The sequence below is a fragment of the Hemicordylus capensis genome, chromosome 13 (genome assembly GCF_027244095.1).
Source record: "Hemicordylus capensis ecotype Gifberg chromosome 13, rHemCap1.1.pri, whole genome shotgun sequence".
In the NCBI taxonomy this organism is placed as follows: Eukaryota; Metazoa; Chordata; class Lepidosauria; order Squamata; family Cordylidae; genus Hemicordylus; species Hemicordylus capensis.
The window spans coordinates 8,896,351-8,915,188 of NC_069669.1; the positions used below are offsets into that span (position 1 = coordinate 8,896,351).

An 18,838-nucleotide genomic window follows, 5' to 3' on the forward strand; every position below is an offset into this window, starting at 1 on the left:
TTGTCGACACTGACTGGCAGTGGCTCTCCCAGGTTTCAGGCAGGAGTCCTTCCCAGCTCTACCTGAGGATGCTGCCAGGGATTGAACCTGGGGCCTTCTGCATGCAAAGTAGCTGCTCTGCCACTGAGCTACAGCCCCATCCCTGAAGGGGAATATCTTACAGCAGAGAGTGCTCACATGCAGTCACCCATCCAAATGCAAAACAAGACAGACCCTGCTTAGCAAAGGGGACAATTCATGCTTGCTTCCACAAGACCAGCTCTCCTCCCATAATGTTCCTCCGAAGTCCATTTTTGGGCGAACCCTTAAACAAGGTCAAAGAACAGCCACGTGTGCCCTGAAATCCCCAGATGTTGTGGCCCTTTTGCCATTGTGGCTGAGGATGAGGGAACTGCAGTCCAACAACATCTGGGGACCCAAGTTTGAGAACCCTTGGGTTAGACAGATGGCAGTAAATAAAAACTGGCTGAGAAAGATGCCATGTGATCATCAAGCTGAAGGAGGATGCTTAAGCTGCTTTCCATTTGCTGTTGGGTCTCTATTCTCGCATCACTTTTTAAAAAAAAAAACAGATCTTCCTCCCTTCTCATATGTGTGTTTATGAGTCCACGGATGGGGTTTTGTCGGCATTAATTCTGTTTTGAACTGTACATGCCTCATTTTCTTTCAGGTGCTGAAGAAAAACATTACTGGTGATGAGAGAGATTACTTGTACAACCATGGCTATGGAAGAACAGGTGACTAGGCAAACCCCATTATGCCATGTGGATCTGGTGGCTGGTGTGTGAAATGTGGCAAACGGGATCCTGACAAATCAGCTCCCATGAACCCAACTCTTTTTTCTCTCACTCGTGGAAGCACCGAATAAATTGGAAGGTTTCAGAAAAGCAGACTCACCAGAGCTCCAGTTTGACTCTTCTGCCATCCAACAGGATTGTTGTGGTTTTATAGTCAATGCCTGCAATGAAAGCAATGGAACTGTGATCACACCAGAGACACAAGCATTCTAAACTAGGGACAGAGGAGACTTGCTAACAGAGGAAGCTGCCTTGTCCCGAGTCAGACCCTTGATCCATCTAGCTCAGAATTGCCTACACTGAGTGGATACAGCCTGTCTAAGGAGTGGTATCTATCTGGGGAAATGACTTTTTAATTCCAAACCGGCAACATATTTAGAGAATAGTCTTATCCCTGAATTCAGGTACCCATTTACTCTTGCCTGCCTAAATGCCCTTCCAACGGCTGTTAGGGATGGTAGATATAAAGGGATTCCATTTAATTTAAGGACTTGCCTGTGTGGAATGGGTGCCGTAGAAACTACCCCTCATGTTATTTTATACTTTAAAATTTATAACAATGCTCATTTAAAACTAATCTCTCCTCTTTTGGGGAAGTTTCCAGGTCACTCTGATGAATTTTATTTAGAGTTTTTGTCATCTAACTTTTGTAAAGAGATCACTTTCAATGTGGCTAGCTTTTGCTACATTGTTTGTATTATACACTCTAGTCTTACGTAATGTTTTTTGTTGTACTGTCTGATCTATGATCGTAATAAAGTTTATCTATCTAGTATTGCCTACACTGACTGGCAGCAGCTCTCCAAGGTTTCAGGCAGGAGGCTTTCCCAGCCCTGTCTGGAGACACTGCCAGGGAGTGAACCTGGGACCTTCTGCATGCAAAGCAAGCTCTACTATTGACCTACAGCCCTGTTCCCATCTCAAGGAACACTCAAACGCTTGATATCGCTGCTTCAGCTTCAATTCTGTCTAAAAGCCAAGCAATCTGGAAGTTTAAAATGGTAATAAAATGGACAAACAACTCCAGTAAGCAATGTTTTTGGTCTCTGCACAGATTACAAAGTTAGCTAGTGAGTAAGGAACACTGGTCAGCTTGAACTTGATGTTGCTCCAACAGCATAAAAACATTTACAGTATTTATGACACACACAGCAAATATTTATGTAACTGCTTTTAAACCAAAGTGCCCAAAGTGTTTGTTTGTATGTATATGGCGCTCCCTGTCCCCAAATGGGCTCACAGTCTAAAAAGAACATAAGATGGACACCAGCAACAGCCACTGGAGAGATGCTGTGCTGGGGACAGATAGGGCCTGTTGCTCTCCCCCTGCTAAATAAAGAGAACCAGCCCTTTTAAAAAGGTGCCTCTTTGTTCACTTAGCAGGAGATAAATGCATTAGGTGTTGCAGAGACAAGCTGCATTATATTTTACAAATGTTTTTAGTAATATGATTAAGAGATCTACTCATTGAGATTTGGTCTTGTGACTTTGACTAGTTATTCCATTCCGAAGAAAAGCCTCTCTCAGGAACCCAGGTCTAGATCAAACAGATCTAAACTGAAATTCAGCAAGCATATCCTTAGCACACAGATCTCACTCTAGCTTGATCTGCATGTTGCAAAGCTCATTCAAAGACTGGATCAAATTATCACTAAGATCTATGCACCAACCCACCCAATGCAATTCTGCGCTGGCCTCTTCTGCAGGGGTGCTGGGGTGATTGGTACCATCTGGTGGGGGAATGCTCACGGTGATTTATGACAAGTTCTAAACCCCTAGAGACGGAAAATAGGCAACATCTGCAGCTTGCAGTGTGTTATCATACTTTTATTGTCCCGACTATCTGGCCTGGAGTGGCCAAGTTTGCAATGGCATTTTAAAAGCTTTGAGAAACACAAAAAACTAAGATAACATTTGATTGATGCCAGAGGAAAGGAAGAGAAAATTGGCAGGAGTGTCCTCCAAAGATTACTCCATGGAGAGAGTATAATAATTGGTTCATTGTCACCCGAACCCTGACCCTTTCCGCTGTGCAAAAGTGACTGCAATTTTACCCCAATTGCTTGGGTGGGGGATAAAGAAGGGGTGGTAACACAGAAAGATCTGCAAGTGCTACAGTGTTATTGCCCAGTTTCCATCTCTAGCGGGGGTAAATGTTGCCAAACACTGATGGCCGAGATTTGTGTGCCTGGTTCTTGGACTATGAGGCTTTCTAGCTGTTTGACTACATCACCCTCAGGTGCCATTTATTGTGGCTGGGGATGATAGGAATTGTAGTCCAGCAATAGCTGGAGAGCCTCAGGTTATCCACCCCTGCTGCAATGTATATTAAAATTGGAATGATCTTAGATATAACACAACAGTCATACCAGCATATCAAATATCCACCAGGTCAAAGAGTGATGGTTTCCAACCAACAAGTGCAATGAAATGCTTCTCTTGTTTCTTTGAGTCACTTCTGTGACAATATCCTTGGAGAGCTGGGCAGGGTGCTAATCAAACCTCAACCTCGCTTCCCTCCCAATGTTTAATCTGCTTATCAGTCAGCACCTGGTTCTGCCCCAGGAGGTGAATGATTACTTCCTTCAGTAGAGAATCCTGCCTATTCACTGTTTTCATGGACATATGCCACGTGCAAGCTTTTTTGTTTTTTTAAAGTATGAACCATCTAACTTGTGTCTTAGAATTCTATGCATAATGAGATTCCCTTTCACAAAATAATCTGGTTCAAAATGAATCTGGTTTTAATGAGTTTATGAGCTCTTAAACTGAACCCATATGCACATCCCATACTATGAGGAAAATGTCTGTTGAGGACCAGCAGCAACAGATAGATACCTTATGACAGGCACTGGGATCTACCCCAACTCTAGGGAACTCAAGTTTGTATTTCACCAGGATAATTTCATGGTGCACTGTGGCTCACAGTATACTTCTAAGATCTGCAGTAAGCATAGCTATCAAGTTATAAAAGATTTATTCCCTATTTCATTAAACACCACGGTTTAGCCCAGAAACAACAGATCTGTGCATCTATAAAGTTCTAGCCATTATAAGTAAAGTTGTGCCGTTGAGTTGGTGCTGACTTCTGGCGACCACAGCCATTATACTTGAAGTTTATTATTATTAAAATATTTAGGTACTACTTTTCAACAAAAATGTTCTACTACTACCATAAATACTGCTTTTCAACCGAAGTTCTCAAAGTGGTTTACATAAGTCCCGAAAGGGCTTGCAATGTTTTCTTAAAAAGAAAGAAAACACCACTACAAAGCAGAAAGGAGACACCAGCAAGATGGCAGTTTGTTTATTTTTACATTTATAGCCTGCTCTTCCTTCAAGGAGCCCAGAGAAGTGCACATGTTTATATTTATCTGCACAACAACCCTGTGAGGTAGGTTCAGCTGAGAGTGAAGTGGCTGGTCCAGAGTTGCCCAGCAAACATCATGGCTGAATGGGAATTTGAACCTGGGTTTCCCTGGTCCTAATCGAACACTAACCACTATAAGAAAGTTCCCACTGACAAGGCAGTTTACATCACAAAAGGTATGAGAAAATGGCTCCCTGCACCAAAAGGACTCACAATCTAAAAATATCACTTTTGGAATCCATATTTAACCATGGCTCTCCTTCAGGAGGACAAAAGAGCAATAAACCAGAGGCATAAACCACTAAAGAGTTAGAACTCTCCAGCAGCAAATTCTGCTGCAACAGACACAGTTAAGAAGTCTCTGACTCAGGAGCATGCATTTGTACCAGGAAACAGGCAGGAATTAGGTAGATCCCACACAATATCCACTTAGAAGCAGGGTGTCGCCAAATTCCTGTCTGCGTTTTGAAACAGAGAAGACTTCTTGCATGGCAACTGAGTGGCAGCACCACTTCTTAGCAGCCTATTATCCAGCATAATGCAGATACAACAGGCACGGTGCACTGTGCGTCCCAAGACAGCAGTGGAAACATGGCCTCGAGTCTCCACTAGCTCTCAGCTTGGGACAGATCTGTATACAGCAGCCACTAGAAAACGCAGCCAGGTGAAAGTTGCGTCATGAAATGGTAAACTGGAGGAGATATGAAATAAACTAGCCGAACTGCATGCAGAGGACCCAGGCAGCTGCCCTTCTAAGGTCCACCACAGTGTCTACATCTGCAAACTAGGGCAAAGTACAGAAGATCAGGGTAACAAGAGTCCGGAGAGAACATTCCCTGAGTCAGGCCATTGGTCTAGCTGGCTCAGTATTGTCAAAACTGACTGGCAGTAGCTCTCCAAGATTATAGGCAGGAGTCTCTCTCAGGGAAGGACTGAACCTGGGACCTTCTCCATGCAAGCAGGTACCCTTCCATGGAGCTATAGCTCCATCTCATATGGCAGGGGTAGGCAACCTTGGCTCTTCAGTTGTTGCTGAATTCCCACAGTCTCCAGCTGCAATGTTTTTGCAATGGGGGTGGGTGGGTGATGGGAGTCATAGTTCAGCAACAGCTGGAAAGCCAAGGTTGCCTAGCCCTGCCCTAAGTGAAATGTCTCACAGTACCCACATGTAGTCCCCTATCCAAATGCAAACCAAGGAAGACCCTGCTTAGCAAAGGGGGCAATTCTTGCTTTCCACTATAAGAGCCGCTCTCTACCAGTATGAAATAGGCAAGGCTTCCAGTACAGAGGTGTCCTGCATACGCTTGAGCATAGGAAGCTGCCATATTCCGAGTCTGTCCGTTGGTCCATTTAGCTCAGTATTGTCTACAGTATCGCCAAGGCTGCAGCCAGGACTCGCTCTCAGCACCATCTTGGAGATGCCAGGGAGTGAACCTGGAACAAGCCTGCAGGTGCTCTTCCCAGAGCAGCCCCACTCCCTAAGGGGAATATCTGACAGTGCTCAAATGTAGTCTCCCATTCAAATGCAAGCAGGGCAGACCCTGCTTAGCAAGAGGAGCAACTCATGCTTGCTACCACAAGACCAAGTCTTTTCTGGCTAATTAAATTTTTAAAAATTATTATTTCTTGTTTACACAGTCAGACAGGTGTTATTGACTGGTTTGTTTTATCCAGACATCAAGTCCTTCCCAAGGACCTGGGATGGCTGAATTTTATCATGAGTACTGTTGGTTGTTGTTGTTAATTTGATTTCTATACCGCCCTTCCAAAAATGGCTCAGGGCGGTTTACACAGAGAAATAAAACAAATAAGATGGCTCCCTGTCCCCAAAGGGCTCACATTCTAAAAAGAAACACAAGATAGACGCCAGCAACAGTCACTGGAGGTCCTGTGCTGGGGGTGGATAGGGCCAGTTACTCTCCTCCTGCTAAATAAAGAGAATCACCACGGTAAAAGGTGCCTCTTTGCCCAGTTAGCAGGGTTGCAACGAGAGACCCCTTAATTTTATGGGAACTAACTCTGATGAACATTTATTCTGGCAGATATTTTTTTTAAGAAAACGCACCTACACACAGCAGCCAAGCACAGAGCTGAACAAGTATTTCGAGCACAGGAACCAGCAGGAAGTGTAAGGTGCTCAGATTGCCTTCTTTTTTGCACTCACAGTATTTTGGCCACCAACTGGGCAAGCCAGAATTCAAACAATGGAAATCCCCAAGAAAACAATGCAAGTCTCTACTACAGAAAATATTACAGCGGGTGAAGTAGTCTCACTTCTCATTTGGCACTTTAGGGGAATCTTCACAGTTCTGTTAGTGAACGCAACACTTTCATATAATTAAATATTTCATTGAAAGATGATTCAGGCTGGCAGAGAAAGCTTTTTACGGGTAGGTCTTTGAGTCCTCAGTGCCACTCCCTTTAATAATATTAGGAATGCTGCCTTCATTAAAGCCTCCGATTCAGGCAGCCTCCCCAACTATATTGGCTTTGCGTTCCAAACTATAAAATGCCCTTCCACTTTTTATGTACAGTGAACTGTTGCAATTTTGAAATTACATATTCTGCATTTTAATCCTCTTGCGAAGGAGAAACTTCTTTCTGCAATGCCTCTTTCATTATAGCTATCGGGAATTCAGTTCTGAAAGCATCAGGCTAGTTCAAACAAGTTCATGGGGTGGAGAAAAGCTCAACTGTCCAAGCACATGTTACCTAGGAGAGACAACGCTCATCCAACAAACCATAAGGCAGAGCTAGAAAGACTGACTGCCAGTAGATGGCACTATTACACAAAGACTGAATACCAACACTCCGATTTTGCTCTCAGGTACTGACAACTCCACCAACTACAACTGATGTGGGGAACATAGGGAGCTGCCTCCTACCAAGTCAGAAAATTGCTCCATCTAGTTCAGGATTGTCTACACTGACTGGCAGCAGCTCTCCAAGGTTTCAGGCAGGAATCTCTCTCAGCCCTATCTTGGAGATGCTGTCAGGGAGGGAACTTGGAACCTTCTGCGTGCCAGCATGCAGGAGCTCTTCCCAGAGCAGCCCCATCCCCTAAGGATTTCACAGTGCTCATGTGTAGTCACTCATCCAAATGCAAACCAGAGTGGACCCTGCTTGGCAAAGAGGGCGATCCATGCTCGCTACCACAAGGCCGATTCTCTCAGCATTAACATCATACATGCACAAATACACACGTTTCAGTACCATGAGTTCGGAATCCCTGACGGGGTCAGACATGTTGCCTGGGAGAAACACTGGCGGATTGAACTGAGCAATTAAAGACGATGTTTGGAACCAAAGCTTAAACGTTCAGTCACCTGGGTGCTGCATTCGGCAGGGAATGCGCAAGCTATTTATGGCTGGCCATCATCCTTACAGCAGCCCTGCCCAACACAAAACTCCAAGACACAAACCACCACAAGCCATCTTCACAGTCTGTCAAGTGCTTGACCTTTTGCAGCCCCAGGCAGGAAAACAGGAGGTTTACCTCGTCCCGTGGGATGCCATGCATGGTTTTTGGCACGCCAGCTTCAGCTTTATTGGATCACGAGTTGTGCAGAGCTTGGTGAATATTTTAATATTTTCTAATCCATCTCTCCATGCTAAATGAACACACACAGTATCAGAAGTATAAACAAAATCTGAATAAAAGCATCAGCAAAATATAGGTGGAGCATTCAAAGAGAAGCCACAGCATAAAACAAGAAGCATAGTTTCACTAACCTTGGGAGGGCGACTGGTTTTGTGGTAGTGAGCATGAATTGCCCCCCTTTGCTAAGTTGAGTCAGCCTTGGTTTGCATTTGGATGGGCAACTACATTTATTCAGGGGATGGGGCTGTAGCCCGTTGCTCAGTGGAAGAGCTATACATGAAGGTCCCAGGTTCACCCCCTGGCATCTCCAGGTAGGGCTGGGAAAGAGCCCTGCCTGACACTGTGGGGAGCTGCTGCCAGTCAGTGTAGACAATACTGAGCTAGATGGAATGACAATCTAACTCTGTATACAGCAGCTTCTTATATTTCCTCCAAGCCCTCATATGGCTTCTCTGCATTAGAAATTTAAGTGCTTGCACTGTTTCATGCTTTCCTCTATAATCACAAGGGCTAGAAGATTTGCCTTCCATGTTTATCGTGACAGTGGCAATTGGTGAAGAGATCTGGTGAAAGAGGTTTTACCTGGGGAGAGAATTCCACAGATGAGGTCATCTCCAGTGGCAATTCCCTACCCCTGCTGCCCAGTAGGACACATCTCAGTGGTGAGGCAGGGAGCAGGGTCTCTGAAGCCAACCCAAGGGCTTGGCAGTTCAAAGAGTAGAAGGCTAACCTGTACCTAGCCCCAGACTGCTTAGTACTTTGAACTGAGTCTGGAAGCAGTTTAGGACACTGGTCTTGGATAGGTCAAAGAAACAACTGGGCCATGATCTGGCCCAATGTGGATTACAGCCGCACAGCCAGTGCCAGCTTCTTTCAGACAGACAATGTACAGGAGGAAGTTAGAAGTTATCCTCATTTGCAAGTCACTGTTAAAGAGTGGCCCTGGATCTGAAGAGTGGTCACAACCACCAGTTTAGGGTTAGTCAATTGTAGTTGGTTCCTTAATCACAATACTAACCCATCTGTGCTTTTCTCTGCAGTGAGTACATGGTTATATTTATCCTCAAAACAACCCTGTGAGGTAGGTTAGCCTGAGAGATAAGTGACTGGCCCAGCGACTCAGTGAGTTTCATGACTGAATGGGGATACGTTTCTCCAGTCTTAGCCCAACTCTAACCACTACACCATGCTGGCTCTGAAATCAATGTCTCCAGGAAGCCCCCAGGCAGAGGCTACGGGCAGTAGTCTGTTTATGTTATTCACCCCCTAGCCCAGGGCTGCTCAACTTCGGCCCTCCTACAGATGTTGGCCTACAACTCCCATAATCCCTGACTATTGGCCATTGTGGCTAGGGATCATGAGAGTTGCAGTCCAAAAACAACTGAAGTTGAGCATCCCTGCCCTAGTCATTGGTATTCAGTACCATACTCCTACTGAACACAGAGGTTAACCTAGCTCTCCAGGCTAAAAGCTAGACTTGTAAAAGAATATTCTCAGATATATTTAATAGAATGGGTAGAATGATTCTCAGAAATATTCTCTCCTGTGCTAAATAATGCAGGAGAATACTCTTTTACAAGTCTACAAAGCCCTGATGGACCTTCAAATCTGTCTGATTTTTTAAAAAATCATTAATCACCATATCCTGTGGCACCCAATACCATTAAGTTAACTACGCACTGTGTGAAACAGGACTTCCTCATGCTGGAATGGTGACTGAGGCACATGAATCCTGGCCCACAAGACTCCTGTCTATGGCTATTCTCTCTCCATTTCCTTTACTGGTATCTTTTTAAGCCATGTATAGGGAAAGTCAGAACTGGCCCACAGTTATCCACAGAAATGCTCACTCACTAGGAAATCCTGGTAACAAATGTACCTAGAGAGCAAGGTAGGAATGCATGTGTTACACAAGGAATACTGAGGACACTGTCCATAGCCTGCTGAAACTGCTACATTGGCTAAGACGGGAAAACCAGACCAAGCCATTTTCAGCTCAGAACACATCCCAACTCTGCTCCTCTACCTGAGTTAAGTTTACAATTAAAGAGGAGCTATTTTGGGAGACAACATCAACTCCTTAGAACCTGCTCACACTCATTGCTCTTTACCAACAGTCAGTCCAAATAAAACACACACAAAAGTTGTTATATCCAATAAGCCCAACAACTTCATGCCCTTTGCCTTATCCAAGCAATAGTCTCAATGCTTGGCAAGATTTCAGATGGACCTGAATTACTGATAGGATAACAGCCACCTGCCAAGGCCCAACTGAAGGCTGTTTCTTTTACAGTATTATGCACTCTGGCCAATCTGTTGACAAATTACCAACATTGAGTTACATATGAGGCAATACAAAGGCACGATTCACGTGGGAAGCTCACATGTTCTATTCTTAGAAAAGATGCACAGATGCATTCTTAACCGGTCCCACAGGACAAGGACTTTGCCAAATTGCATTTAAAAAACCCACCATGTTTCTGTGTCTCCTTCCCAAGGTGGCTTGCACAGATTACACTACTATATTAAAAATATATCTCACAGAAGATAACACAGCAAATGCAGATTAGCCTTCAATACTAAAGGCCAGAAAGAGAAGATGTGCCTTGCAATCCCTCCGAAAAGCTAGGTAGGAGGGGGAACAAGCACCTTGGGGAGAGAGAGCAGAAGGGGCCGGAGAAGGCAGAAGGAAGCAGGGGGCATGGTCCAGAGGAAAAGCCTAGAGGAGAAAGGGGAACAGGGGAGGGGAGAGAAGAAAGAAGAAATGCACATGACCAAGGAGGATTATTAAAATATGTACAAACCATTTTTCAGATCAAAGAAGTTCTCAAAGCAGTTTACATAGCAAGAGGAATGGCTCCGTGTCCCAAATGGGCTCACAACCTAAAAAGACACACAAGGAAGACACCAGCAAACTACTTCTGGAGAGACGCTATACTGGGCTGAACAGAGACAATCGCTCTCCCCTTGCTAAATATGATAGCCACCACTTTCAAGGCCAAGCCAACTTCTGCAAGGGGCAGGCCTTTTCAGCAATGGCCATGGGGTTGTGGAATAGTCTCCTGGACATCGGTGCAGATGGCTTTCAGAAGGGGCTGCAAAATCTCTCACTCAGAAACACATTTGGAGCAAAAGGTCACTTTGGCTGGGTGCTTCATTTACTGCTGTTTGGGATGTTTTTGTTAGTGTGCAATAAGGGATATTGAGAGTATAATTATGGTTGTAAGCTGACTCAAGCATAGGATGAGGGATAAAATATTATACATGTTTTTCAAAAGCCAACCAGCATTTTATGTAACAAAAAGGTATTTTCCACAGAATAAGGCAAGATACCGAGCCTTTCCAATTAGTCCCTACAATAAGCTACACTGCTGAAAGTCACAAAACATTGATGCCTGGAATAAGCTGCTTCTGAATGCATCGTTGAGGTGGATAGGAATAAAATATTAACTAGATTTTTATAGAAGCCGCTATAACTGGCTCTTAAAATGGGCAGATTGCTGTTCAAATATCAGACATAATTAGTCCAGAAGGTGTACCATTCCAGGACCCTGGAGGCAGATCTGGGATTGGATTTGGGACTTGCAGATGGCCAAGAATAATAAAACCAACAGAGGCTCATCCGCAAGAGCCCCCAGAGAACAGCACTAATGCGCTGGGAATCCTGCCTTATAATCCATCTAGTTGTCACAAGGACACCAATGGAAGCTCTGCCCTCACAGAGGTTTTTTTTGTGGGGGGAGTACGACAAAGAAGAGCAAGCTGATATGTCACAGGACTACTACATAGGAGAAAAGAAAGGCTATGATCTTAAGTACAGCTCATTGAAGTGTCTGCAACAAAATATTGGTGGGTGTGGACTCTCAAAAGTATTCTGGACTTTCACATCACAAAGGAGAAAGAGTGAGGACTTTAAGAAGGTCACTGAGCTTCTTTGCACAAGAACATTTCTTGGGCATATTTTTTAGGGTTTTCGTTTTTAGAACACACCACACACTACATTTCTGTGGCCACATACCTGAATGCATCAGGTTCAGAATATCACACCCACATGCAACACCGTAAGTTATTCTTTCTATACTTCTTCACTTACGTCACTTTTTTTTTTTAAAAGAGCAAAGTATGAATGTATGAAGTAGTTCTGAGCAGCACCATGATTTCTGGAAGCTAGAAGTATAGTATAGTATGACATTATAAACAAGAAATAGTACAAGTGAAAAACAAGGAGGGCAGATTACAAAGTCCTTGGACATGAAGCAATAAGATAATTGATGAGGATTACTATTTAAAGCAATGTAAATATTAGAGGAAAACAGGAGCAATATGCATAACAAAAATTGTTATGTGAATTTTAGAGCTGAGAAGAAGAAAAGAGTTAATTGGGTAAACCAACCAGCTGATCCAAACAGCATGCAATCATTAAAAAAATTGGAGTTTTTTTAGGTGTATATGTGTGTTGAGATTTCATGTGTTTTTATTTGATGCTTTAATGCTGTGTTGTGAGCCACTCAAAACAATTTGTTATGGGGCAGCTAACAAATAAAGTTGTTTTATCATCATCATTGTAATCCTCCACAGGGCAGCCATCAGTATTTCCTTAACACTTGACACAGTCATAAGCAACTCAGATAATTTTAACAGATATTGTTTTGATTGTTTTAATGTTGTTTTTAGAATATTGTTTTAAATTTTTTTATATTGTTGTATTTTAAATTTCTTGTTTTTGTTTTTAACTAATGTTAAAGGTAAAGGTTTTTATCTTGTTGTAAACTGCCCAGAGACATAAGTTTGGGGCAGTATAAAAATATGTTAAATAAATAAATAAAATAATACTGGCAGCTTGAGACAAGTTCGGGTTATGGTCCACTATATGTGAAGAGTACCCATTTGAACAGCTACTGGCTACTTATTAAAATGAAACAGATTCCAAAGGGCTGGAAGGAGAAGGAAGAGAGAACAAACATGAAGCTGCAATGAAGAAGGATCGTCTGGAAGAAAAATAGGGGGTGGGAAATCAATCAAGACAAGAAATAGGTTGACTAGTGTTACAGATCTTACCAGTATATTTAAAGTTCAAACAAGCAGAGACTACACAGCTAGGTTAAGAACAGTGCTAGGACAGAATAAAAGTTAGGGGTAAACAAGTCTACTGACTCCTTCCAAACCATGGTAAAATAGGCCATCCAATCCTCAAGTCAGATCAAAGGCACTTCTGCATTTAACTGCAGCCATTTGGGAAGGAAATAAATAAATAGGCCATTTCCGATTTTTGGAACTGTCACTCTGCACCAATTTTTGCAAAGTGACCTACAGCAGAACCCAGGCCAAACTGGTAAAACAGTAAATGAAGGGACAAAACAAAAACAAGCACCCAAATGAACTTGACAATATGCATATTTGCATTACATTTTGGAGAGTTCTTTGGAGGAAAAGATAAGCCATGTTTCAATGAAAGAGGCACCATAGCCAAGTCACTGGAAACTTGCTCTGCAGAACCACAGAGTTATCATCGAAAGCCAGGCATCTTAGTTTTGATTACCATATCACCAGCACACATCTGGTCTCGGTTTAATCATGTGCTAAGAAGCTGTAACAGATTCACTGTTTATACCAAGTTTCTTGATTTAGACACAGCTCCCAAGCAATAGATATACTTCAGCCAATTAACTACTTGCAACAGAATTTATGAATACATTTCCACCATTACTCGTACAGCATTTGGATGTCCTTTCTTTATGTAATAAAACATACCTCATTAGGGAGAGCACCCCAACCAACACAGAAGGCAGAAAATCATTCCCAAATGCTATTGGAGCCAAGGAGAATCACTGGTCAGCCAATAGCTGGGAGGATGAACTGGACCTGGTTATTTGGATGATATTTTGAGTTTCAGAGGGTACCATCTAACTGTGGAGACTTTCTCTGCCCCTTCCCTAGACAAGCTGGGGAGGAATGCTGGCCTGGGCCCCTGGAGAACTGCTGGACCAGAAAGATAACAACTGAAGTATTAGATCAATATTTTCGCACAAATCTTCTAGCCTGAAGCAACAGCAATTCAGGACTCATTCTCCTAACATAATGGCTATATTCTACATGGAAATGGATGCTGCAACATATGGGCAGTAAGAGGATGTTTGCTCCCTACGGAACCTGAAACAGGATTTACTTGGAACAACAGGAAGTAGCATCCTCTGCTGCTACAGAGGCAAGGACATGCACAGATTTGCTGCCTTATCACAGGGATGGTTTAAGAATGCTCTAAGGCTTCCAATTACAGCACTCGCAGAGACTGTTTACTCACTCTCTTTTGGTAGCTGGCTTTTGTTTTTGCAAGGTTCTGTAGATTATGGATTGGAACTTGACTGACTTTGCTAGTTAAGCTGTATTTAACCCATGCATGTGCACGCACGCACACACCCAACCGAAAAATGCCCCAAATGCCTTCTTCACAAAACATGCCTGAGTTTGGAGCCATCCTTCCAAAACATGGGTAGGCAACTTGGCTCTCAAGCTGTCGAACTGCAACTCCCAAAATCCCCAGCCACAATTCACTGTGGCTGGGGATGAGGAGGAGCTGTAGTTCAACAACAAGTGGAGAGCCAAGGTTGCCTACCCCTCTTTTAAAAGTACACAACTGCTGGGTGAGGAAAGTGCCTACAGAATGGTCCTTTTGGAACACCAAACAAAGGTCCAAACAAAGGACTATACACTTTGAGTTTGAGAGTGCAAGCAATGTTATACTGCTCATGAGAAGCCTCCTGCCAGCACACTTTCCCCTTTATCACCGGGGCGGGGGGGCATTTAAAGAAGGGAGACACAGGAAAGGAGGATCACATAAGTCTTGAAGTTGGCAGTAGATATAAAAAATTAAGAAGTGCAGTGTTGTAAAATTAGTGACTAATTATTAAGCCTGTCAACATTACCACAATGCATTTAATTGTCTCCAACAGACATCCCTTGTCAGTTTTTCCTTTTATTGCTTTCCATCTTCAAGGATACATTTTATTTTAATCTTGGTATAGTACAATTTTGTATCCACTCAAGGAATGTACAAGGGAATGCATTCTGGAAGCATCCAATCAGTTTCAAGATTTGAAAGTAGCTGAAATCCAATATATCCAGTATTTAGATGCCAGAGTATAGCACAGCTGAAGTAAGATGTCCGTGAAAAGAAGAGACTGCTTTAATTATCAATCACCACTGGAGGCAGGGTGCTCAGATCTTAAGGAAATAAAGAAAAGCCCTGCTGGATCAGGCCCAATGCCCATCTAGTCCAGCATCCTGTTTCACACAGTGGCCCACCAGATGCTGCTGGAAGCCTACAGGCAGGAGTTGAGGGCATGCCCTCTCTCCTGCTGTTACTCCTCTGCAACTGGTACTCAGAGGCATCCTGCCTTTGAGGCTGGAGATGGCCTATAGCCTTCCAACTAGTAACCTTTGATAGACCTCTCCTCCATGAAGTTATCCAAACCCCTCTTAAAGCCATTTGGTTGCTGGCTGTCACCACATCTTGTGGCAGAGAATTCCACAAGCTGATTATGTGTTGTGTGTAAAAAGTACCTCCATTTGTTGGTCCTAAATTTCCTGGCAATCAATTTCATGGGATGACCCTGGTTCTAGTGTTATATGAGAGGGAGAAGAATTTCTCTCTAACCACTTTCTCCACACCATATATGATTTTATAGACCTCTATCATGTCTCCCCGCAGTCATCTTTTTTCTAAACTAATTGCCCCAGGTGTTGTAGCCTTGCCTCATAAGGAAGATGCTTTAGGCCCTCGATCATTTGGGTTGCCCTCTTCTGCACCTTTTCCAGTTCTACAATGTCCTTCTTTAGATGCGGTGACCAGAATTGAATGCAGTTAAGTGTGGCTGCACCGTAGTTTTGTACAAGGGCATTATAGTATTAGCAGTTTTATTTTCAATCCCCATCCTAATGATCCCTAGCATGGAATTGGTCTTTTCCACAGCTGCCGTACACTGAGTTGACACTTTCAACGAGCTGTCCACCACAACCCCAAGATCCCCCTCTTGGTCAATCACCGACAACTCAGATCCCATCAGCATATATGTGAGGTTGGAGCTTTTCGTCCCAATGTGCATCACTTTACAAACTTGCCAACACTGATCCACATTTGCCATTTTGTCGCCCACTCACCCAGAGATCCTTTTGGGGCTCCTCACCCAGAGCTACCCAGGCAGGGAGAAACAACAACTAAATGCCGCAGAGCCCCCAATGCAAGCCCTGGCAAAAAACAGACACACATACACTGGCACTATTCCCTTAAAGAGAAAGTGGCCCCCTCTACACCTCTCCTCCTCCTGTTTGTTTAAAGGAAAAAGGCTTGTTGTTCTGGTTCGAAAAGCTTGCTTACCTCCTGAATCTGCTTCTGCTCTTCTCAGAGTAGGCTTCAAACTGAGGAGTTCTTGCCACCCTATGTGTTTGATTCCCCATTTTTATTGATAACCATTAATCGGCAAGACTTCTTACTTTTTTTAAAAAAAATTCCTACGAATTAAAATACTCTTTTACCTTACTGGCAGAGTACCTCACTGAAAATCACATTTGTAGATCCCTGATATATTTAAGTTTACATCCTGCTTTTCTATCCTCAGGAGGAATCCGAAAGCAACTTACAAAGCCATAAATACAAGACCATACCATAAAAACCAATACGATCCGTTTTAAACATTTCACCATCATTTAAGGACAAAGCCAATAATTTATCCCATAAAACCCCTCCGGAACAATCTTTAGCCATGCATAAGTGTTTAGGTGGGCTTCCCAGAGAAGACCCTGAATATACATTTTAAAGTTTATTTCCAGAATACTAAAAGACTTCCCTGAACACAAAGGAGAGTGGGTGTTTTTTGTCTTAAAGTAAGCAGAGTTCTGAAACAGCTATCACATTCTGCACATTGTGTTTGTACAAAATCATGGACAATACACAACCATACCCATGTGGTATCTAAAAGGTGGCTGTACCATGTCCCTGCTTTGACAACACAACACTGCTGGGAACACACTGTACAGCTAGTGCCAATACTGAACTCAATGTACTTAATTCTTTCAAACCCTAACATGCTGATGTGCTCCAAGGCTGATTAAATTCTAGGTGTTTCTAGGAGCATGCATACAACAATTGGGAAAGTGCTGCAAAGCAGCACAACAGTCAGTAACAGACATTTTGTCGGAGTGCAAACTTTTCATATGGTTTCCATCAATGCCAAGTAATATAGCTTTGTACAGTATAAGCACATATGCACTTGTTAATAGCATTCAGCTGAGGAGGGAAACAGATTTTACACATTCTATCATGTGAACAATTTGTTAGCAGGAGGATGAACTCTGTTATCAAGCCAAAACATAACACATTATCTCTTGTGGTACTGCTCAGTGCTGACGGCTGTGCTTTTAAGCTATCTGTGGACATCTCTTGATCTAGGCAACAGGCTTACAATAACTTTCCAAATGTCTGGCAAGAAAAACTTGTTTCCATCAGTTTATTCAAAACCAGACTCTCAGCATAGGCAGTATTTCCATCTGCCAGAAGCAAAAAAAAAAGCCACACAGACAAACTTTTACTGAACTTTAACGAAAAAGCATGGACAAATCCACTTCCCAGCTCACCAGTGGCAAGTGACTGCCCCCAGCCCTCTGGAGAGCAGGCTACACAGAACCACACATTTCCTCCCCAGAGGTTTCATTTCCATCACCATTTTTGAGACTGTAAGAAATAGCAGGAATCCTTTCTAAGCAGTAGGAAAGGGCTTCCATGGTTTCTTACCATCTCCCAGTGAAAATGACAAGAGACCTGCTTCTCTCCTAAGCTCTCTGCCAGAAAAGGATCTGAGGGAAGAGAGGGAATGGCTAGCAACCACAAATAATGGCTAGCTAGTATGCCAAACCTAAATATGTGGATCCCTATTTAGGAAAACCTAGGAGTTAAGCCTATCATGCAATTGGACAATATAGTTTTAACCAGATACGCAAGACCTTTTCTGAGCAAGAGTCAAGGTCAGTTGAAGTGGATGGCAAGTTACTTGGGTATCCTCAGAATTTTGTGGGATGAGACCCAGGCCAGCAGATTGGTTGACTTGGAACAGGAATAAGCAACCCACAGTCATATATCCTTTAGCTGAAGAATGAAGGACTTTGACCCAGGGACCATATGATCCAGGTAAGCTTCCCTTTTCATACCTTTCCAGGAATGCATATAGGACAGAGGCCAAAACAAGGTTTCTCTTTAGGATGTGAAACACATACAAGCCTACCTCCCAACTCAGATGTGCAACTCTAGCCTCAATCCTATGGATGGTGGAGGCATCACAAACAGATCCCGTTCATATCTCTGTGTTTTATACCAAATATTTTATTACCTTTACCAAAAAAATGGATGACTGAAAGAGCTAGAGGTATTATAAGCCTTAAGGACTGTAAAATACTTGCTGAGGTCAACAAATCCTTGCACAGATATACGGGCTTATACCAGAACCAATGAAATGCCCCTCAAATTAGCCTTGGAGGACCACTCAAAATTATGCCAACTTCTCTTTGTGATGGTAGACTAGAACAGTGGTTCCCAAACTGGGAGCCTCCAGATGGTGCTGAACAAAAACTCCCATCAGCCCCAGCTACAATTTATTGTGCTGGGGATTATGGGAGCTGTAGTTCAGCAACATCTAGGCTCCCAGTTTGGGAACTACTGGTCTAGAAGATTCAGGGATAGTATGAGGTTTTTAAAGAGGATCAATACAATGTGCCTTTGGGATCATCCCTGCTTAATTCTCTAGGGATGATTCCAAAGGCACAGAAATTGGGTCGGAGCTCCAGATTCTTTAGCAATTATGTCAGAACTCTCCAAGTTAGTCTAGAGATAAACATTTCCTTGAAGGGACTGCTATTAGAACAGAAGGAACTGCATTCATGTCACCATTTTCTTAGAGGAGATTCTGAGTACGTGCTATGGTGTTTCTCTGCAGGGCTGCACATCTTCGGCCCTCCAGTGGTTTTTGGACTACAACTCCCATCACCCCTTCCCAGTGGCCAACAGGGATGATGGGAGTTCTG

General features: G+C 43.2%; 1 protein-coding gene across 3 annotated transcripts in view; it reads right to left on the minus strand.

Moving 5' to 3' along the window:
- RAB40C (RAB40C, member RAS oncogene family) overlaps positions 1-18,838 on the minus strand; it is a 42,876-nt gene that overhangs the window by 13,977 nt on the left and 10,061 nt on the right. For all 3 annotated transcript variants that reach the window (XM_053276345.1, XM_053276346.1, XM_053276347.1), the window contains one exon: positions 898-958. In XM_053276345.1, coding sequence (XP_053132320.1) covers positions 898-958 — 61 coding nt within the window. The remainder of the gene's footprint in view (positions 1-897; positions 959-18,838) is intronic.